We start from the raw sequence: 23,776 nt of genomic DNA, 5'->3' as shown, positions 1-23,776 counted from the left end.
CTGCACAGTACAAGTTGGCTAAATGAGTAACACTGGTGCAGAGTATAGTTTAGTGGTTGGAGCAGTATTGTGTATCAGGGCTCCTAGGTTCTGTTCTGAGCTCTGCCACTGACTTCCTCAGCGACTTGGGCAAGTCACTGAGTGTGGGATTTTCACAAATGCTTTTGGCCCAAATCCTCAAAGGCATTTAAGTGCCTGACTCCCATTGAAATCAGATACCTTTGAGGATCTGGGCCTAAGTGACTTAGGAGGGCAAAACCCATTAGCTGTCCATGGGATTTGTGCACATACATCCCTACAGCACAGATTTTTAAAGGGATTTAGGCACTGCGGAGCACTTAAGAGCTCAAATCCCTTTTAAAATGATATTTAGTATCCTAAATCAGTTAGACATTGCGACACTGAGCACCACAACGCATAAATACCTTTTAAAAATCTGGGCTGCAGGGACTTTTGAAAATCCCACCATTAATCTCTATACCTCAGTTTACTCGTTTGTAAAATGGACATAAAAATACCGGTAGCAGAGGAGAGTTGTGAGCCTTAACTAATTCTTGTTTGTAAAGTGCTATGAGATCCTTGCGTGACAGCTGCTGCGTCAGTGCGAAACCTTATGCCTTTTAAGATTAACCCATAAAGCCTGTTTTGAGCAATTTCTGCCATTTGCTAGAGGATCATGTAGTAAGGATTTGCTGTGTAGAACTTTTTGACTTTTGCACTGTGACTATCCCTTTCACAAAAGTGTGTTGTTCCTGGAGGTTGTACTGGGCAATGCTAGAATTTGGGAACAAGTGGATACTGAAGTGCAGCATTAATGCAGTAGAGTAAAACCAGGTCATCAAGATGCCTCCATAGATTCACATTTGTAATATATTACTATGTACGTTGTGGCAAGCTACCCACAGCCAACTCTGCTGGAAACTCTCTTGGAAACTCTCCTGTGCTCTTGTGTCCTTGCATTTCTTGATGGCCTCTTGCCGGACTTGGAACAGCCTCTAGCCTCTACTGTATCAAGCAATATTGCTCTCCTCCTTCAGTCCTTTTGATGCCTTCCTCAGCTTACTATCCGTCCACCCCTGTTCTGGCACCTCCCCCTCATACTCCTCCGAGCTCACATTACTATTCAAGATGTTCTCATTTTAATGGGAAAAAGCTATTAGACTCATGCCAGATGTAATTAGTCCTCAGTCACCCTGACTTCAGGCTGCATATCTTCGCTCCACCCCTTGGATTTTGTCAGTTTGAAACTGTAAACTCCAGGACTCACATGGACCGAAAATAAGGGGTGATGCTCTACCAGGCTCTGCCCACAAAACTAACTGCCCACTCTTGCTGCCAAAATGATATTGTGCTTGCAGTTGATTGTGAAGATCTTCATAATAAGACTCTTTCTCTTCTTTCTGGCACCCTATGATCAGCTGTGAAACTTAAATTGTAATCATTACACTCCAGAGTTAACATCCTGTGAGACACATGAGAGGAGTTCACACCTCTCTCCATTCCTGTTTCAGGCTCTCTGCAGACTGAAGCAGATTTCATTGCATCACTTTATGCCTGCTCTACAGTGTTAATTATAAGGTCTAGTGCTTTTTTATTACTCTATTTTTAAATGAAAGCTTAAATTCTGCAGCACAAGATGCAGTCATCAGCGAGCAGGGTGGGGAGGAGAGGGAAGAGTACTGGCTTGCTGAGCCACCAGAGTAAACCAGTTTGCAGCAAGGATGCTGTTTTCTTGCATGCCTCTAAGCTGCTGTGCACAACTGTGGAGCTAAGCTGTAATACTCACCCCCAACAAGTGGCTGTCCCATTTGAAGGCTCAGTGGTGCTTTTTCAGCTGAGGGAGGTTTGGAGCTACGCAGGAGTTCTCTGCTTGTGCTTTCTGAAACTCAGTGGGTACAGCTGTAGTCCTTCCCGGGGTAAAGCAAAGCCTTCTCTGCACACTCCATCACCTATGCCAGCTTGCTGCATGGAGCGGGGCCATTGCTCTGCTTGTTCCTCAGCCCTTTGGGGTACTTGCGCTTCATGGAAGGTGGGGAATGTGATTATGTCTCGCTGCTGTGCAAGGTGCAAAAAGTGTGTGTGATCCTTTCTGTCCTTTCTCCTCTCCAGGTACTAGGGTACAGTCTAGCCCTTAATCCAGTTTATTTTAAATGCTATTTAATTTATAATATCTCTGCAGTTCAGTTGATTCAACAGATGAATTGGTGACCTTTCACCACTATGTTAACAATTCTAATTGTAATTGACAGGGTAATTTCCTGGTTGCTCTCCTATGGGGTAAGCTGAGAACACTAGCCAGAAGCAGTCTGTGACTTTTTAACCACCATATCAACACCTCCTCATTGTAACTGAAATGGCAAGTAGGCCAGCGATCATCCCAACAAAGCGGCTTGAGCAACCCTCATAGTCCCATTAAAGCAACAAAACTCTCAGGGAAAAAGTATTGTGCCAGGAAAGCAGCTTTCTCCAGTTATTTGCACCTTGAGTGGCTTCCGCAGTAGTATGCGATATTGAAGAAACCTGTGTTCCAGTAATGCAGGGATAAACCCAGCGTGTGGAGCTCGAAAGCCTTAGCTCTCAAAATAGCTCCCTTGCATTTGTCAGTGGAGGGAGGAATTAAAGAGGGATAGTGAAAAAATGCAAAAGGACTGTAATAATCTAACTGCCTCAGTTCATTTCTGCCTGGCTGTTTTGGGGAAAGAGAGAGTGTTTCTAATTTTCAAACAGGCCTCTCTGCCCCACGGTTACCGCCATCCCTTTATTAAAAAGTCACCTCTACTACTTACCGTGTGCCTCACTCCCACATCACTCGTGCATTGAAAAGGCCACTTTCATTTTAATGACAGGTTTCAGAGTAACAGCCGTGTTAGTCTGTATTCGCAAAAAGAAAAGGAGTACTTGTGGCACCTTAGAGACTAACCAATTTATTTGAGCATGAGCTTTCGTGAGCTACAGCTCACTTCATCGGATGCATACTGTGGAAATTGCAGAATATCATTATTATATACACAGACACCATGAAACAATACCTCCTCCCACCCCAATAGCTATTACCAGCAGGATAGTGGGGTGGGAGGAGGTATTGTTTCATGGTGTCTGTGTATATAATAATGATATTCTGCAATTTCCACAGTATGCATCCGATGAAGTGAGCTGTAGCTCACGAAAGCTCATGCTCAAATAAATTGGTTAGTCTCTAAGGTGCCACAAGTACTCCTTTTCATTTTAATGGGATTTTGTTGGTTTTGACCTATTAGATTCGGAAAGGAAGGCTGCAGACCTTGGGGGGTATCAGCTGATGTTTAGATAAAAAAAACAACCTGCCTTACTAGCAGTGGCTAGGAAGAAAACCAGTGTTTGTACAGCATCTAGCACAATGGGGTCTTGGGCCATGACTGGGGCTACTAGGTGCCACCTCTATACAAATAAAAATAATCGTTGAACATCGTTTACATTTGCTGGTTCAACTACTTCTGTGGAATGGGTTTTGAATCAATGTTTATAACAAGAAAAACTCTTTGGATAAAAAAATACGTGAGCTTCTTAAGTGGAATATGTGATGTTATAAAAGTTTCATCAGCATGTGTTTGGGATGGGTGCCATGCACAACTCACAGATAGTGAAACCAGCCCCACATGTTTCAGGAAAAGCTATTTTATGAATGTTTTAAAGAGCTTTAAACCATTTTTTTTACTGGGTCTATTTTTTTGTATCACTTGGCCAATAAAACAGGTGCCCTAATTACTATGTTCCCCACCGTACAGGGCTCCCGGGGAGCCATAAAACCTCAAAAATAACTTAGAATTGATTTCTTACACTTACTAATGTCACTGGCTTAGTGGCCAGGATCTCAGGCTCTTCCAGAGCTTGAAGCGAGTGCACCGTCATATAGGAAAGGGGGAATCTCTCCATCCCAGTGGAATAAAGCTCCCATTTCTAGCCTTGCAGGGATGCTATGTATCCAACTTTGCAAGTGTGACAAACTTAGGTTCAGAAAATCTCCTGATGTCAGACTGAATCTTGCCTGTCTTTGGCTTGGGTGGGGTTAAGTTTGGGTAGGGTTAATTTTGAGAGGGAATTCCACATTTGGGAGGGACTTCTACGTTTCTGGGGCTGGTTGACTTAAAAAATAAATTTTCCCATGTAGACAAGCCTTACATCTTTGTGGGGGAATTAGCTGAGTGTTCACAATAACGTTATTTATTGCATAGCTCTGCAATTTATCTGCTGGTGAGGGGTGTGTGTGTGTGTGTGTGTGAATAAACAATAGAAACTCCTCTCCCCAACTAATCAGGTTGTAGACTAGTATCTTCCTAGACAATGCATACGCAAATGCAGAATAATGAAGCAGTGAGCTAGAGCAGTGCTTCTCAAGGTATCTGATGTGGGGGACCGGCAATTTTTTTTCCCAGCATGTGCGCAGACCAGCAGCCGATGGCTCGCGGACCGGCACCGGTCCGCGGACCACCGCTTTGAGTAGCACTGAGCTAGAGGACAGAATGAGCAGTTTCCTTACTTTTCCCTGAGTCCAGTGTTCTCTGCCCTTCCCAAACTGGACTAATATGAATCATGTGCCTTGTTTCCTTCTGGTTCTCCAAACTTTTTTAACTGGCAGAGAACCTGAGTTAATCTTTGGGCCTTTTGGGTCTTGGATTACAGCTGTGCCTTGCTTCTCCAGATGCCAAATGTATTCCTGCCAACAATGGCAGAACTGGCATGGGACGCTAATCCCGCCGTACCTATTCAATCAGTCATTGAAGGGTGCATATGAAAACAAATTGCTAGCCCAAGTGAAATTTAGATTTATTCAGTTGGAGTTAATTATAATCTTTATTTAGTCTCAAGTGATGCCTTCTTATCATACACTTATTATAGCTGCGAAAATTAATTTTTATTCTACCATAAAGGTGAATGTAATAATCTGAGTTCAGGGAGGGGATTACTTTAATAAGATTTATAGGCAGCCTTTCAAACGGTAGAGTTTTATTACAATCTGTAGGTGGCCTTGCTCGATGCACATGTCTGTCAGTATGGGTGACAGTGCCAAATGTGCTATCTGCATACTAACAGTGAACACCAGCTCGGAAACTTCCCGGCCCAACTTTGTGTTTTGGCTAAGCAATGCGGGCACGATAGGTAGTGTGGTGCTAGAAATGATAATTAAACTCTCTTTACTAAACAGGTGGGTGGGCTGAAGGTTTCATCTGCCTGCGTGACTGTTGGATTTTGCACTTGGAAAAAGCTCAATAGACAAAATATTTCTAAGGACACAGATGTTGATTTCTTGTATTTTTTCATGCCATAGGCACATTCAGCAAAGGTAAGCGTGCAACGTAAGAACAAAAACTAAGATGGAGAAAGTGAGACTGGTAAAACAGACTGCCCAGATTTTTGGCACTGAAATATGGGTAATAGTGGCTGACTGACCTTGTAAAGATAGACACGGTAGATACAGGCCAAAATCACAACCAGCTATTTTAAACTGACTGCAATTTTTGGTGTTTGGATAAAATGGATTTGGTTTTTTTGTCCCCGGCCCCTTTGTTGCCTTGGTTTTGCAGCGCAAACACCTGACTAGCAACATTTTGCAATGCCAAAATCAAGACCTGAGCCAATATCCAAAGTAATCATTGCATGCTGCTTTAGAGCCCTGTTCAATTATTTCTATCCTATCAAACTCCAGTTGAAACTAGTGGGAGTTAAGAGGGCTGATTAGGGGTCCTACAGCTTCTGGCCCCCCCCCCCGCCCGATGGTTTATACGGTGAGTGCTACTGGACTGGTTTTAATTCAGTGTAATGAAGGTCTGCAAGCCTTTCCTAGCTATCTCTTGGAAACTTTCAGTATAACTTCTCCCAAAAGTTACTCAATCAGAAGTGGAAGGAATTATTGTATTAGTTTGATGTTTTAAGATTTTTTTCTCTCTCTAGTGCCCATGTATTTTGCTGTGGAGCTGATTCAAATACGCAACAGTTTCAGATTTATTTTTGAGTGAGGCTTGGTCTATTCTTAAAATGTAGGTCACTATAGCTCTGTCAGAGGTGTGAAAAATCCACACTCCAGAGTGCTGTGGCTATGCCAACCTAATCCCTGGTTTAGACACCGCTAGGTAGATGGAAGAATGCTTCTGTTGCCCTAGCTACCATGACTTGGAGAGGTGGCATTCCTACAGAGATTGGAAACACCCCTTCTGTCGCTGTAGGTTGTGTCTACGGTGTGGAGCTATGCTGGTATAGCTACGGCACCATCGCTATGCTGCTGTCCCCAGAGTGTAGATGTGGCCTGAGCGATGCAGGTTGTACCTTTTGAGGGAAGGATGCTAGCGGAAAGGAAAAGAAGCTTTCAGAAAGCCATTCGGATAAGTCACAGGAACTCTGCAGAGTAAAATGACATGAATCCCGCCGTCAAATCTCTCATGTCTATTGTATTACATGTATGAATCACGTGGGGGGAGGAAGAGGGAAAGACAAGTTGTTGGTATGCTCCCAAGCTCCTTAAATCCTTATGTAACCCACACACCTTCTGGGTGTGGTGCTTTGTCCCCCTCTAGTGGCACCGGGACCACTTAGAGATTTAATGATTCTGCCACCGCCTTAGCTAAAAGCCATGGGCCTTTAGCTCATGTGGTAGACGCTCATACACTAAGCTCTTGAGGTCCCAGGTTCGATACCGACAACCGGGGTCTGTTGGTGTTTACACTTGCACAGCCTGAACTCTTCTCACTCAAGGATATCTCTGCTTACAGTGGGTTTTGCAGATCCTCACACTACAATCATTCCTCTTCTTTCGTGCTTCGATCAGCAGTGAAATAATTAATAGTGTGAACTCCCAATTGAGAGGAGTGGGAATAATTCACACCTCATTCGTTTCGACCCGGTGTACTCTAGAAAAGGTTTGGCGGTATACCTATATCAGCAAACTCTCCTAGTGTGAACGCCGTTATGCTGGCAAAAATGTGCTTTTGCCATTATAGGCTAAACTAGCTGCTTAGTGGAATAAACCATGCTGGTAAAAACACTTTCATGCCAGTATAACTGCATTCACACGAGGACTTTTGCCACACCCCTAAGCTCTATTACTATACTGGCTTTCTAAATGTTTCTAGTATGTTTTCATATGCACCCTTCAATGACTGATTGAATAGGTAGTATGCAGACTCAGGCAGATACCAGATTTATGTTTGGTTGAGTTCTGGAATATCTTCTCAACCATGATGACTTTTTTTTTTTTTTTTTTTAAATGAAAGCTTGAATTTTGGAGCACAAGATGGCTGCCAGTGCTCAATGGTTATATTATTTTAGTTAGGCACTTGACTCTCACAAGCATCATAAAAATAGTCGGTGAAAAAGTACTGTTTGATTCTATGTCCATGTGTGCACAAAATTTCATGAATAGACCGCTGTAAATTCATGTCAAGATGTGGCTGTCAATGAAATAACTGCTAATGAAATAACCTGCTAAATACGGCTGCTATTTTAGGTATTGTGCTATAGGCACATGGGAATATACTAAACATTTAATAGTTTGAGGAGAAAAAAGCAAATTAATTAGAAACTAAGGGCTAGATTGTGACCAGCCCTGTGTGGCTATGGGAGACATCCAAAGAAGCCTTCCACCCAGCAGAGTATCTTTCACAGGAAGTAGTCACTCTCTGGGGGGGGCGCTCCTACCTAGTGTCAATGGCAGTGCTGTCCTCTCAGAAGAGGGGGGACATGTCTGTGTCCCCCTGTCTGTACACTAGACAGTTGAAGTAGGTGGTTGGGCAGGGATGGTGTCCCTAGCCTCTGTTTGCCAGAAGCTGGGAATGAGCGACAGGGGATAGAATGAGCCACACTGACCAGATTATAACAGGGTTCAAAAAAGAACCAGATAAGTTCATGAAGGATATGTCCGTCCATGGCTATTAGCCAGGATGGGTAGGGATGGTGTCCCTAGCCTCTGTTTGCCAGAAGCTGGGAATGAGCGACAGGGGATGGATCACTTGATGATTACCGGTTCTGTTCATTGCCTCTGGGGCACCTGGCATTGGCCACTGTCTGAAGACAGGATACTAAGCTAGATGGACCTTTGGTCTGACCCAGGATGGCCATTCTTATGTTTTAGTGGAACCAGAGATTCATGCACAATGCCGTTATAAATTCCCAGTGTGGCAGATTGTCTTGCATACCCCCACTGCAGAACTATGGCTTTGTGGCAACAATCAGGCCTAAAACGTGTTGCGTCTTAGGCTTTGTCTACATGGGGGGAATTGACCAGTGTAGCTATTTCGGAAGTACAATTCTGGTGTAATTTAGCTATTCTGGAATACCTCCACTGTGTGGACGCTCTCTTCCACAATAAAAGTGACTATATTCCAGAATAATTATTTCACTTCCAAAGCACAGTAATTCATTCTGCAGTATAGTCACTGTTATTCCAGAGCAAAGTCACTGTTTCTGAGGAATAGTGTCGACAAGGAGAGTTACTCTGGAATCGCTATATTGGTCAGTTTCCCTGTGTATAGACAAGCCCCTAATCTTCCAGAAAACCAGGTGAGCCATTGACCACATCCTAATGCAGTGCCAGCAAGTATTACTTGAAGTTATTCCTCTTTCATGTAGCAGAGTAGCTTAGCGGTCTCAAAACACCTGATCCTACTCACTTTTGAACTGAAAGGCAAAGCTCCCACTGACTTCATGGATACAGGATCGGGCCTTCTATTTGCTTTCAAGATAGTAATATTTACAAAGCTAAATATTTCAGCATTTTCCCCAGTATCTCTTCCATATCTACGAGGGCATTGCTTACAAGGTCAGGGCTCAATTTCTGGCAGGTTTCCATTCAGCTACCAGAGGGTTTGGGTGAGAACTCACATCTGTAATGAGGCCTTTTTTGTTTTATTCTAAGGAGAAATGTGTTTTGACAGACTCTTTTCAAAACAACTTAGATTCAGTGATTTACAATGCTGACATTCAGCTGCCATGATCTTACTTATGTTACAGTGGTTGTTTTGCCTGCTAATTAGAATATTATATTAAAAGTCTCTGAAATACTCTGTGAATTACATTGGCGTCTTTGGTCTGCTTGGGAGCTTCATTTTAATATCTTACCCTCAGCCTGCATGATCTTCCTTTGATGAAACCTTGAGTTAGAGGAAAAACTGATTCTCATTGCTTACTATAATGTTCAGCTATGGATTTGCTTGTGTTTTTACTGTCATGCGCTGTGTTTCATTATGGCATTGGTTCAGGGTCAAGTGCCATAGCTGGATTAAAAAAAAATAGTCTGGATAATTTAAAAACTAACAACGTGCAAAGAAGAGAGAGCAAATCTCCTTTTTTAAAGGCGTAAGCTGATCATGATAAGAGTCATGAAGGAAACCTCTTCCCCAGGCACAGTTAGGAAAGTGATTACAAGCATTAATTTTTTTTTTTTGCAAGCTTCCTCTGATGAATCAGGTATTCGTCTTTGCCACATTGTACCCTGCCTCATGGTCTAGCAATCTGAAGTGACAGGGCAAATGCTACTTCCTTACACTGAAGAGCAGAATGTTGTCACAAAAATGAAGGGCCAAGATTTTCATAGGTGACTAGTCACTTGGGGCTCCTCTTTTTTTGAGAGACCAACTTGAAACACGGTAAAGGGGCCTGATTTCCAGAAATTGCTGAGCACCTGATCCAGAGGGGCTAGAAATAGGGGTGCTGCTGCACCCCCCGACTGGAAGTGGTTTCCATTCTATACAGGGTTTTTCAGTTTGGTTCAATGGCTCTCAGCACCCCCACTATACAAATTGTTCCAGCCCCTATGCCCTGCCAATGGAAGAAAATCAATCCCTTTTAAGGCATCTCAAATTGGGCACCCAAAATCACAGGTCACTTTTGATTTTGGCCGAATGCTTGTGTGTGTTGTTTATATGCATTTCTTTTTTCCCTTTCCCCTCCCCTTCTGTTAGTACCACAGTGACGTGACTATGGCTTTGAAATAGCACCATGCTCTGGGGAAGTTCCCTGCTGCTCTGCTAGTTCTCTCCCACCATTGCTCTTCTTTGTTTTATTACTTTAAATGGGACCGAATAATGTTCTTCTCTCCTGCTCTTACTGAAGCTGTCGTTTAAAGAACAGGCGATTTAATAGTTGTTTTGTCGCAACTCCTAAAGCTGACTGCTACTGTAAAGTGATTGATGCTACAGTGCTGGATCTTGGAATTAAAACAGAGGGGTGGTGGCCCGTTGTGGTATGAAGTATTTCTTTTTAGGTGTTCAGACAGCATCATAAAATGCTGCTCAATTCAGATATCATATTTTGTTTCAGGCTGGTTCTGGGACAAAACCTAGCCCTGTCTACTGGTGTTTATGGCTTCCCGTATAAGCTTTCAGACAAAAATTGTCTCATTTTATTTGAATTATAGCAGGATAGAATCCTCGGCTTCACACCAAGGTGTCAAAAGATGCACTGACTGCCACCACTATAATGAAATCAGTGAAGGGGAGAGACATACCTTTTAAAGTTCCTGTAAATCAGTATTTGAGAGAAATAAAACATCTGCGTAACAAGGTGATAAAACTTGCTATAATGTAAATGCTAATATATTTAAGCCTGACATCCTTTCCCAATTTCTCTTTAGTTCCTAGAATTGCGCCAGTGTCTAAATCTCCCCAAGAATCTGGTTTGTCTTGGGAGAAGGCAAAGTTTAGCATCTCTGTTGGAAATCAGAGGATACCTGGCTGCTGTATGTCCTTTGCTTATTAGTATAGCTGGATTATTTTATGATGAAGGAGACTTCGGAAAAGCCGTGCCTTCAGATGCAGCTAGATGTATCTACAATTAGTTCGTCAAAGGCACTTGTCTGAAATTTGACTTTTCAGCAAAGAAACACACCACCCTACCCCTCTGCTTTCACAAGAACAAAGTTCACTTGCAACTACTGAAATCTGTAATCTCAGTCCCTGCCATGGCTGGTCTTGCTGGGTCAAGGTACTCCATAAACAGCAGCGCAGAAATGGAGCTGCTACAGCATTCCTTGGTGACTAGAATAGGCTTTGGAGCTACAGACCATTTTGAATGTTTTTTTTAAAATTTCCCTGCTATAAATAAGACATGTTGAATCCTGCGGCATGATCATTGAAGAGCTTTCTCATTCGGCAAAGGAGAGACAGTATGGATACTGTGGTAGTCGGGGCTGGGTCAACCCAAGAAGCACCAACGGGCCCTGCAATGTTTTGTGCTCCCCGATTCTATAGCAATCGTAGGGCCCCACTGTTGCTACTGCTTGATCTCCTGTTGTTTTCGCTGAACCGTCGTCTTAGTTGGCTCTGCAGGTTCCCTGTGCCCACCAGACTGCCCTGGGCATTACTCCCCCACCTTCTGATGGCTGCCTTGCTATCCCACCCCCTGGCACGACCGAGAGACACCTGCAGGTCCTCTCTTAGGCTAGCCAGCACATAGGCAGCTGCTACCCGTGACCCCATGTTGCTTCTCCTTGGGTTGGCTACTTCTCCTTTTCTGCCTGCCTCCGGGTTCCATGTCACGCTAGATTAGAACCCCTCCAAGTCCTGTCATCTCCCACAGTTGCTTTTGCACGCAGTCTAGCCTATGACTTCCCATAGAAAATTATTTTCTCCAACCACTGCATGCTTCAGGGCGCTCCTCAGCTTCCCCTTGGTTCACCCCTGGATGAAGAGAAATGCAGAAGTGAAGTGATTAACATGCCTCTTCTCGTCCCGAGAGTGACTGACAATGCAAGAGCTAGACTGTGACCCTGGCTATGCTCCCTCACAGGGGTTGTCAGGGTCTCCTCACTCTCTGGCGTGGGCTTCCCTTCTTGTGCATCATGCGTGGAGCTGGGAGGGGATATGCTGGTTTTACCGTGGGGCATAATCTGTTCTGTGTGTATGGTTAGTACAGATCCCTTCGTCCCAGGAGCAAGGGAGGAACCAGGAACCAGCTTGTGACTCAAAACGTCCACACTGCGAGTGGGAATTGTAATTGCAGCACATGCCGGCATAACTGAGCTCATTCAAAATAGCAACACAGCCACACGAGTATGTACTTAGGGTTGGGGACAGGGGAGGTGCTGCTTTTGGGTGGCTAGCCTGTGCTGTTTCCTCTGCCATGGTGGCCACGCTGCTATTTTTAGGAGCTAGTTTGATCAAAGCTTGGGTATGCCGAGGCGTGCTACCGGTGCACCTCCCAACTGCAGTGTAGACGTGTCCTCTGAGTCCCAACATGGCTCCAGAGCAGTGCAACTTCACTGCCCCTTACCTGGAATTTGTAGCAAAGCCACAATTAAACCCATAGCCGATATATATGTATGTATGTATGGCACTCACGGTGGGAGTATCTCAGCTAAACTGTGTGCATGAAAGCAGGAGGGGGGATGCTTTTCGTGAATATTGTGTTTTGCTAATGCATGTTATGATGTTTTTATACTTTCTTGTACATTCAGGGAAAAAGCAGTTAGGTGACCCCATTAAAAAAAAATTGAAATATATCACAAAAAAAAGAAGAAGAAATTCTATAATAAATTGGGGGAGGGATTTAAATAAGCAATAGAGAAAAAAAATCAAGCAATCAAAAATAAATCAGTGGAATTTTAAAAGAGAACAAGTCAAGGGCGAATAGATGAAGAGATTTGCCTTATAACATATCTTCAAGAAATGTAGCCTTGTTAAATACACAACTTGAAAAGGCAGCTTAAATATTACAGCTTTTATAGGTGCTAAATTTTGGCTGACAGTATCTGAGTCATCTAACATGTAAGAGGTGTAATTGTTGCTGTAGCATTGTGCATCTTCTGTAACCAATAATGACAAAACGTTACATTTGCGCCCTGAGATTTAGATATAGACTGTAAGAGGTTTGACCTTAGAATCTGTCATTGTTTCTGCGATCTCTTCACATTATGGAACTGCTTTGTATTTAATAAGTTGGATTCTGTTTGTTTTTGGTATGATTCCCAGAGGATCAGCTTTTACTGGACTTTTGCCATAAAATAAAAAATGTTAGTTTAGAAGACGTGATTTTTCCCTCCCTTTTCTTTTAGTATGATAGTCCATTTGGACTATACTTCACTATTCATTAGAGATGGGCCCAAACCAAGACCTTGTAATCTAAGTCTCTTCATTGACACCCCCATTCCCCCCAGGAATGTTTTGTGGTAGGAAAAAATGGAATTCGAGCTGGGCGGAGGATGACAAATCTGTTTTCTGACTACTTTCAGGGGTTTGAATTTTTTCCCTTCCTCATTGGAACAAAACCAAACCCTTTAGAAGGTTTTTGTGAAATGGAATTATGTCAGAACATCTGGTTTTTGGATCAAAAAGATCAGGTTTCATCTCTCTGTCTGGGGCTGCCCTGGACCTGAGAGACCGTCCCACTGAAACCTCCCTCAAAATTCATGGGTATCTGTGGTTTTGCAGAACCCAAACTAGAACCTGGCCTTATCTCTGCTACTAGTCCTGATCCAAAACCCGCTTGGCTTCAGTTGGCTTTGGATCAAGGCCTTATGGCAAACTTTATAAGGGGCACTACAGGAACGATGGAATGTTAAGTATTGGCGGCATGCTAGGTCTAATAGTGAGCCGTGTTACCTTCATGGTGACAATATGTAAATGCTTTGTAGAGGTGACTAACAATAATTATGTATAGTAAATAATTGCTTCTGGGAGGAACTGAAGAAAAATTGCTAAGTAAATATTAGAATTCTTTTTCTGTTTTCTTTTTCTTTTTCCTTTGGTTTGCAGTGGTGGAAAGCCGAGGAGGAGTCATGGACAGCACACAGAGATTTTCAAACCTGCCGGTATATCTTCCCATGAGCTATCACATCTCCAGTGCTGATGTTTCCTTCTTCCTCAAAGAAGCCAATCAAGATATCATGAGGAACTCCAGTTTGCAGGCTAGGGTGGAGTCATTCTTTATATACAAAGCCAAGCAGCCACCTGTAGTGAATGCAACTTACGGACCTTTTTCAGTGGAACAAGTTGTTCCCGAGGACCTAATGCTGACTTCTGCTCCTTTTGGTTTCGCTAATGAATTCACATTTAATTGGAAATTAAAATCACACATAATCGACAGCTCAATATATTCCAACAAACCTAAAGTGCAAGCCTTGTTCTATATCGCGGGAAAGGACTGGGATGACTATGATTCTGCGGAGAGATTGCCCTGTGTGAAGATGTTTGCTTTCCTGGAGGCTAGAGAAGCGGTGGCCAGCTGTAGGTTGAAAGGTCATTTAGGATTATGTGTCGCAGAACTGGAATTAGCGCCGAGCTGGTTCAGCTCCCCTCCACCATTGATTTTGGAGCATGAGCCAACAGCAGCTTTGTTGGAAGGCATTACTGTGGAGCTCTTCTATAAAATGTATGCAGCAGATGGGGAGTGTTCTCCTGAGGATGCAAAATGGGAAAACAACATACACGCAGGTCAAGATAATGCACACGAGGCTTTGCCGCCCGTGGAGAGGATTGGTAGCATCATTATCTATCCAACTCAAGACAAACTAAAACAATCTTCACTGAGGCTAGATGAGAACGTCATGATCCACTTACCACTCAACCCTGTCAAGGAAGGTGACACAGTAACCTTTCATGTGTCCCTTACCGGTGATTCCCTAGCAGATCAGTTTACGTTAAGGTAGGTGTTTTTAAAAAAATACTTTGTGTATTCAAACAATCCAGCAAATAACAGGGGCTGAGTGCATCCCAGGTATAGATCCATTGACTTCAGTGGGTGTTTGCCTCAGAAAGGACTTCAAGATTTGGCCTGCAGCTTGGGGGAAAATTATAAGTGTTCTTTAAGCATCTGTGAGTATAATAGGATTTGGTACCTGGAAGCTGACTTTGAAGTCTGTGCCATTAATATTTGTATGACTTTCTTATAAAATGTGTCATTGATTATGACTAGTTTAACTGACTTTGCTTCTACTCATTATACCTCCTGTAGGCTAGCCAGAATGATTGACTATGCTCGTCCATTTTGCTAGAGAAATATTTATAATTGGCATTTCCCACTGCTTTGATGTAGCTTTAATCCATTTACTCTTATAGAACCTATTATCATAGTCCCTGAGCACCTCCAAAGTATTTATTTCTTGCTCCTCACAACACTCCCACACGGTAGGGAAATGTTATCCCCATATTTTTTACAGATGGGGGAACTGAGACACACAGATTAAGAGTTTGTCCACACTGCCTTGCAGTTCAGATTACGGGGGTGTGAATAGTGGTGCACACCAAAATGCTGTGTTGTAAATCCTTGCAGATGCTGTGGCCCTGAATTAAAAGGTTCCTAGTTTGCATTATTGTAGTCTGCAGTCCTTTTAGTTTGTGCCTGTAGCATCCACTAGGGGGAGTTACAGTGCAGCACTTTGGTGTGCAGTGCTATTTACAGCCCCTGTAGTCTGAACTGCAGGGCGATGTAGACTTGCCCAAGGCTTTTTGAAAAAAAAACAAGTGATCCGGGTAACTACAGGCCTGATAGTTTGACATCTGTCGTATGCACGGTCTTTCTTGGAAAAAATTTTGAAGGAGAACGTAGTTAAGGACATTGAAGTCAATGGTAAATAGGACAAAATACAACATGGTTTTACAAAAGGTAGATCGTGCCAAACCAACCTGAGAAAGTAACAGATTTTTTAGACAAAGGAAAGGCAGTGGATCTAATTTACCTAGATTTCAGTAAGGCGTTTGGTACCGTACCACATGGGGAATTATTAGTTAAATTGGAAAAGATGGGGATCAATATGAAAATTGAAAGGTGGATAAGGAATTGGTTAACAGGGAGACTACAGCGGGTCCTACTGAAAGGTGAACTGTCAGGCTGGAGGGAGGTTACCAGTGGAGTTCTTCAGGGATCAGTTTTGGGACCAATCTTATTTAATCTTTTTATTACTGAGCTCGGCACAAAAAGTGGGAGTGTGCTAATAAAGTTTGCGGATGATACAAAGCTGGGAGGTATTGCCAATTTAGAGAAGGACCGGGATATCATACAGGAGGATCTGGATGACCTTGTAAACTGGAGTAATAGTAATAGGATGAAATTTAATAGTGAGAAGTGTAAGGTTATGCATTTAGGGATTAATAACAAGAATTTTAGTTATAAGCTGGGGATGCATCAATTAGAAGCAATGGAGGAGGAAAAGGACCTTGGAGTATTGGTTGATCATAGGATGACTATGAGCCGCCAGTGTGGTATGGCTGTGAAAAAAGCTAATGCGGTCTTGGGATGCATCAGGTGAGGTATTTCCAGGAGAGATAAGGAGGTTTTAGAACTGTTATACAAGGCACTGGTGAGACCTCACCTGGAATATTGTGTGCAGTTCTGGTCTCCCATGTTTGAGAGGGATGAATTCAAACTGGAACAGGTATAGAGAAGGGCTACTAGGATGATCCGAGGAATGGAAAACTTGTCTTATGAAAAGAGACTCAAGGAGCTTGGCTTGTTTAGCCTAACTAAAAGAAGGTTGAGGGGAGATATGATTGCTCTCTATAAATATATCAGAGGGATAAATACCGCAGAGGGAGAGGAATTATTTAAGCTCAGTACCAATGTGGACACAAGAACAAATGGATATAAACTGGTCATTGGGAAGTTTAGACTTGAAATTAGACGAAGGTTTCTAACCATCAGAGGAATGAAGTTTTGGAATAGCCTTCCAAGGGAAGCAGTGGGGGCAAAAGATCTATCTGGCTTTAAGATTAAACTCGATAAGTTTATGGAGGAGATGGTATGATGGGATAACATGATTTTGGTAATTAATTGATCTTTAAATATTCATGGTAAATAGGCCCAATGGCCTGTGATGGGATGTTAGATGGGGTGGGATCTGAGTTACTACAGAAAATTCTTTCCTGGGTATCTGGCTGGTGAATCTTGCCCATATGCTCAGGGTTTAGCTGATCGCCATATTTGGGGTTGGGAAGGAATTTTCCTCCAGGGCAGATTGGAAGAGGCCCTGGAGGTTTTTCACCTTCCTCTGTAGCATGGGGCACAGGTCACTTGCTGGCGGATTCTCTGCTCCTTGAAGTCTTTAAACCATGATTTGAGGACTTCAATAGCTCAGACATAGGTGAGAGGTTTTTCGCAGGAGTGGGTGGGTGAGATTCTGTGGCCTGCGTTGTGCAGGAGGTCAGACTAGATGATCATAATGGTCCCTTCTGACCTTAGTATCTATGAATCTATGAAACAATGAATCTAAGGTCATGCTGGAAATGCGTGGCAGAGCCAGGATTTGGACCAGATTGTCTGAGTCCCTATTCAGTGTTTTAATAACCAGGCCAGCTATCCTTCCTCCCCTTAGTAGTAGTTTATTTATTTTCAAGCTTAAATGATTGCTTGCTTGTGGCATGGCACATTCCCATGGCACAGCAAAGGAGAAAACTGGAAAAAATTAACCCACCAAAAATACGTTTTTCTTTGTATACCTCTCAAAATTGGAATCCGTTTCCTTGGTTTTGAATAGAAATGATTGGAAAACAGAAAATCTTTTTGTGAAAATTTTAGTGGAAACTTTCCCCCCCCTTTTTTGGGGGGTGAAATGCTGTAATTTTTGAAATTTTCCAAGCAGTTTTATTAGTGAATTTCACTTTTATCAGAGAACTGTTGAGTTGCATAGTACCTGATTTCAGGCACTCTTAACCAGCATGAGGGTTAGTGCTGTATATTTATTACTATGCCTTTAACTGTTAGTGTTGGTTAAGAGCTACACATAGACACAACTCAGGGAAATAGGAGCCAGACTTGGGGAATAGAAAGGCCCAGAAGTAATTGGAAAGTGTCTTACCGAGAGAGTGTTAAACACTGGGGAAAAGAGGAGTCGCAATACACACTGGCAACTTAGACACATTTTTACTCCTCACTTTTAAGTCTAAAAAGGTGCAGGAAGAAGATGACAGAAACATACTATCCGTGACAAAGACGCAAAGTGAATGAATAACAAATCTTATGCCAGCACCTTTCTTCTTCTAAGTACTTTGTCATGCTGTCTGGACTGGCTCACGACTGTGAGTGCCTTCCTCAAGGCAGATTGTCAAAAACAGGGCAGACACCAAAACTGGTGGTGTGTTCTATGATTTATATTTCGCCAAGCCAGTAACACATGTCAACTCCTGGGTCACTATAACACTCTTCCCATGGAGTCACAGACAGTCCCCTTAGACTCTACAGTCTATCTTGCCACCCAGACACTAGACTTAGTGATAAATGGTTGCTTACACCAAAAAAATCACACCATGTTCAGGTTGCTTCCAGTCCCAAGAGACTTACCCCAGATCGGTTGGTACCCTAGATCCTACACCAAAGATATTGCCTGTATCCAGTCCTGTAATAAACTATCTAAAGGTTTATTTAACTAGGAAAAAGAAATGAGTTATTTCCAGGTTAAAGCAAATGAACATATTCTCACCAAATGAGTTCTCTAAATCCTCTGAGTGACAGAGTTGTAGTGATCTGCCAATTCAAAGTGTCTTTCAGAGGGGACCCAGGAGATAAGCCCTGAGGATCTCTGGCTTCAGTTTGGTGTCTCTAGTTCTGTCAGAGTTCTAGCAGCACAGAGATGGAAAATTTTCCTGTGACTTTGTTTTATTTCCTCCATTCAGCTTCCAAGCCCAAAGGATGAGTTTCCTTGCACGTAGCATTTCCAAGGTGTGATAGGGCCATTAACCAATCCTTTGTATTGCAATGTTCCTTGATGGCCCTTCTAGGGAGGAGGACAATTCCCATGTCTGGGTTCATAAGGTCAGACCAAACATTTTCAAAGTTATAAGGCAAAACTTACAGATTTTCTTATAGCCTGGAATACTGACATTACAAGTGAGATTAATGCATGCAGCGACTTAAAAGCAATTCATAGAGTTTAAATGCTAAATACATTCTTATAAAACTAATACCTAACAAACAAGTGAACTGGCCCGGTCTCCAGCTATGAGTTTGTTAGTTCTTAGCTCGTGCCTTCAGTCTTGGCAAGAGCTGGCATCTGGTTTGCCAGCATCACACACTTTACAAACATGAATTAAACATTTTAAACATATAATGTAACATCCATATTATTATGAAACATGGATATTGCAGTCAGAATTAGTCAGTGCCTATTGTACAAACACAGTGAATGATCGTCCCCATGTTGCTAGGGTAAAAATGTGTCATGGATATAAATTCTCATGCTTCAGGGCTTATAACAACCATTATGCTTATGGTCAGGAAGAAACTTCCCATAAGAGCAAGTTATTCTGTAATTGTTCAGTTTTGGGTTTCTTGCATCTTCCTGAAGCAAATACTCACCAGCAACCACACACCAAAAACACTAACCCAGGAACCTATCCTTGCAACAAAGCCCGTTGCCAACTGTGTCCACATATCTATTCAGGGGAAACCATCATAGGGCCTAATCACATTAGCCACACTATCAGAGGCTCATTCACCTGCGCATCTACCAATGTGATATATGCCATCATGTGCCAGCAATGCCCCTCTGCCATGTACATTGGCCAAACTGGACAGTCTCTACGTAAAAGAATATATGGACACAAATCGGATGTCAAGAATTAGAACATTCAAAAACCAGTCGGAGAACACTTCAATCTCTTTGGTCACTCGATTACAGACCTAAAAGTGGCAATATTACAACAAAAAAAACTTCAAAAACAGACTCCAACAAGAGACTGCTGAATTGGAATTAATTTGCAAACTGGATACAGTTAACTTAGGCTTGAATAAAGACGGTGAGTGGATGGGTCATTACACAAAGTAAAACTATTTCCCCATGTTTATTTCCCCCCCTACTGTTCCTCACACGTTCTTGTCAACTGCTGAAAATGGCCCACCTTGATTATCACTACAAAAGGTCCCTCCTCCCCCACCCCCCCACTCTCCTGCTGGTAATAGCTCACCTTACCTAATCACTCTTGTTACAGTCTGTATGGTAACACCCATTGTTTCATGTTCTCTGTGTATAGAAAATCTCCCCACTGTATTTTCCACTGAATGCATCCGATGAAGTGAGCTGTAGCTCATGAAAGCTTATGCTCAAATAAATGGGTTAGTTTCTAAGGTGCCACAAGTACTCCTGTTCTTTTTGCATCTTCCTCTGATGCATACAGTACTGATTAATCGTCAGTGATGGAGGCAGGATACTGGACTAGATGGACCAATGTTATGATGTTGGATCATATGTTCTTATGTTCCCATGAATCTGCTCAAACCATGGGAGATATGGAGGAGCCGAATCAAAGAGATTTAACTAATTTGCCCAAGATTACAGTGGGAGTCCATGTTAGCTCTGAGATTCTTGGATCCCAGGTTGGTATTCAGCCTAGAAGACCAAAGTGGAAATTCCCCAAGCAATTAGATACTACTCAAAAGAGTGTCTGGCAAGTCATTTCTTTCATTATGTTTGTAAGTCAAAGAAACAGTGGGTGCTTTATTTCAGGAAGCTAAATGCTAAAGGTAAGAGGCAGAATGCAGATCTGTTACCTGCTCACTGATGCTGCTGGGTGGAAAGAGCAGAGGCAGTTGTTGCTCTGAATGTTTCAAATGACATTCACTCTTCGCCTATGGAGAATTTATTCAACTAAAGTTTACACAGTTAGCAGGGAATTATGCTGAGGGAAATAAAATCACCATAGTTCCTACATCTAATTTATAACAGTTTTCCTCTGTCGGCTCTCCCTGTTTTTCAGACCATTAGTAATGTCCATAAAAACCCAGAAGGTTATTATACCTAGAGTTTCTGTGTGTTTTCACCAGAGAAAAATATATTGAAGTGACTATGTTTGCCTTGGGGAAATATGTTTTTGCCCAGTATAACCAATTGTTTTAAATCGTGTCTGTTATAAGTGGAGTTTAATGTATTCCATTCTGGCTCAGATGAAACTATAGATCAAAATCAAATCATTCTTAAGATTTTCACTGTGATGCAAACTTCATTGATATGACTGTATGCAAACAGAATGGATGTGTGCAATTTTATGTGCCTCTTTAGTATTTCATACACTATGTTGTGCAGTGTTTTATTTTGTGCTGAATTTTGTACTAGTAAATACTGAATTTCAGTCCATAAAAAGAATCCAACTCTGCCTTTTTGGGTGAAATATTGGGATCTTAACCAGCTCTCAAATTACAAAGCTTAACAGCTTCTTGGCAAATGGTGAGGAAAACAAATAGTAATTTGATGATGGACCCTGTTGTTTTTTGCAACCGTATCAAGAAAGTGGTTCAAGGAAGGTATCTGTATTAGAAAGCACTCAAAAAGTATCCGTCATACCCAAAGAGAATGTTAACCAATTCCAGCCTGGAAAACTCAAACCTTTGTTATCTTGCAAATGGCATCTAAATCTGTATTGACGTTGTAGACTCAAGTTGCCAACCCAGGCTCCTTTATCAGCATTTACAGATTTTACATTTTCCAATGAACATGTCCCATTAAGAAGTCCGTGTTTGAAAGCTGGTCTCTGTGGGTCCAACAACAATTTCTTTTCCACACAGATCGCTCCTGGAACAACTGTTCACTTTTTAAACCCGCTCCCATTTATTAATGCTAGCCCCCATCTTGATCGAGATGCAACTGGAAAGTGAGCCGGAGAGACACAACATACTGCTTTCAATCATTCACCAGTTAAATATATTTTTGCTCTTTTTTATGTTACGGAAGCTATGTCTGAGTAATCAGAATAACCTATGGCTTTGTAATAGTCCCTTAATAAACAGAATTTGATTGATTAAAAGCTTCAGCTTTGCTTTGACCATTAATCAGTCTCTGCAGACATTTATTGCTTTGTATACTGCAAAGCAGACTACAGAGGTTATGTCTGGCTTGAAAGACAGACAGATAGACACACTTCCACGCAAATCGCCAGAATTGTGATGAACCCCAGAAAGCATAGAACTTTGGAAGTTAGGCTTGAATGCCGTCCGTTAGCCCATTGCCTTGGATTCTGTAGCAAGTTCTCTATGCAAAATGTTGCTGGTGTTGTGCCCGTTCCAGAGTGGTGACGTGGGCTTGTTCCCTATCGTTGGTGAGAGCCTACGCAATGATGCACAATTGCATGGGATTCAGCTGCTGCAAAACTGCTTCGTAGGAATAACTTTTAAATCAAGATCCAATTTGTTTTAAAAAGGGATGCTGTAGTTCAAACAGGAATTATTTGGGGTAAATTCTGTGGCCTGTGTTATACAGGTGGTCACACTAGATGATCATAATGCTCCCTTCTAGTGCCTGTTAACATTAAGCAGTTTGGAGAACCCTGCAAAGCTAGTACAAGTATTTATAGGCCAAATTCTCTCTTCTGACGCACACGTGACTCCTAAGGATATTTACTTTACTAATATAAGTTTATAATGAGTAATATACATGGATTAGTATATAATAAATATATACAAAGTGAGAAAAAATGGAAACTATGAAGAAGCAAGGGGAATTTTATTTTATTTTATTTTTTTTACAAAAGGAGTCTCCTGATATAAATGGAGAAGTTGTATAAAAATGAGAGAGGATAGACTGATTCTTTCTTGACTGAAAAGACAGACATCTCATCAAATAGATGCAGCTGGGGATGGTTTAACATTGCTTTCCTGGAGCGTGCAGTTATTTTAACACTATCTTGGGGCAGTAAAGACATTTTGAAAGAAAAACCTTTTTGTGGCATTTAGTGGAGTAATGGATAATCACTTACTACTTGGTTATGAAAAAAGGAGCCATGACTTTGTTTATAAAAACGTGTGGCATATTGGTTCTGTTTTAATTGTGAATAAGAATATAGAAATAAAGCAAGGCTGAGAACTAACAATTCATGGATAAAAGGTAGGGTTGTTAGCATACTTTACATGTGCCTAATATGAATGACCCGTCATTCTTTAATCCTCTGTCCGAATGGAAACTGAGACTGGAGATATTCCAATAATAAGGAAGGGACAGACATCATGTAATGAATCCTATACTAGACAAATACTACATGCTGTAGGCGGGATGTAATCATCACCATGTTTAAGAGGAATGGCAGGAATATACAGAAGCTAAAAACCTAGCAGATATTTGGTGGATTATACTTTTTTTTCCCCCTGTGCCGCACTCTGCATATTGCAGCAGTGAAAATTACTTTTTGATTTGGGATGAATTAGTACAAGGTGAAATACAGGAGTGTTAGCTTTTACTAATCACTCTCACTAGCAGAACTGATATGAAGAATTTATATTAATAAACATAAATCCATACAGATGAGGTTAAATGTCTGCCTACTAAGGGGAGAAAAATCACACAGGACATTAAAATAGACTTTACAAGACTTCTTTGTTAATAATGAAAGATCTGTGGAGACATGAAATGGTAAGAGGCAGTCTCCTGCCAATAGCTGCCGAGAGCAACAAGGAAAAACAAAACCGGCTTTAGACCTTGAAATACATAGGAAACAAGAGAACACAAAATACTGGGAACATAGCATGGCTGAGCAGCGGGAACATGCTGAACATGGCCTTCATCGTTTAAAATGAAATCATTCTGAATCAGGTAGCAAGGCAGGAACATGGTGGCTACACAACTAAAACGACTACTTATTAAAGGCCGAGAGATAACAATCCAGCACAAGTAAAGTGGGGGGCGGAGGGAAGGACCCGTCTCAAATTAATCACAGTTCTCTCTATTAACAAAAAATCACAACATTAAATTATTACTGGAGACCATAACGGGAGACATGGGAATACTTGAAAAAAATGTCTAAAGAACTTAAGATACAGTCAGTTAATAAAAAGAAAAGGAGGACTTGTGGCACCTTAGAGACTAACCAATTTATTTGAGCATAAGCTTTCGTGAGCT

General features: G+C 41.9%; 1 protein-coding gene across 2 annotated transcripts in view; it reads left to right on the top strand.

Annotated features, from left to right (window-relative positions):
* Positions 1-23,776, top strand: part of LOC102943959 (transmembrane protein 132B) — a 358,631-nt gene that overhangs the window by 93,871 nt on the left and 240,984 nt on the right. For both annotated transcript variants that reach the window (XM_037878834.2, XM_043529414.1), the window contains exon 2: positions 13,719-14,607. In XM_037878834.2, coding sequence (XP_037734762.1) covers positions 13,719-14,607 — 889 coding nt within the window. The remainder of the gene's footprint in view (positions 1-13,718; positions 14,608-23,776) is intronic.

This window comes from Chelonia mydas, chromosome 15 (genome assembly GCF_015237465.2).
Source record: "Chelonia mydas isolate rCheMyd1 chromosome 15, rCheMyd1.pri.v2, whole genome shotgun sequence".
NCBI classification, from domain to species: Eukaryota; Metazoa; Chordata; order Testudines; family Cheloniidae; genus Chelonia; species Chelonia mydas.
Note: the sequence above shows the minus strand (reverse complement) of the source record. Positions and strands in the feature narration are given on the sequence as shown.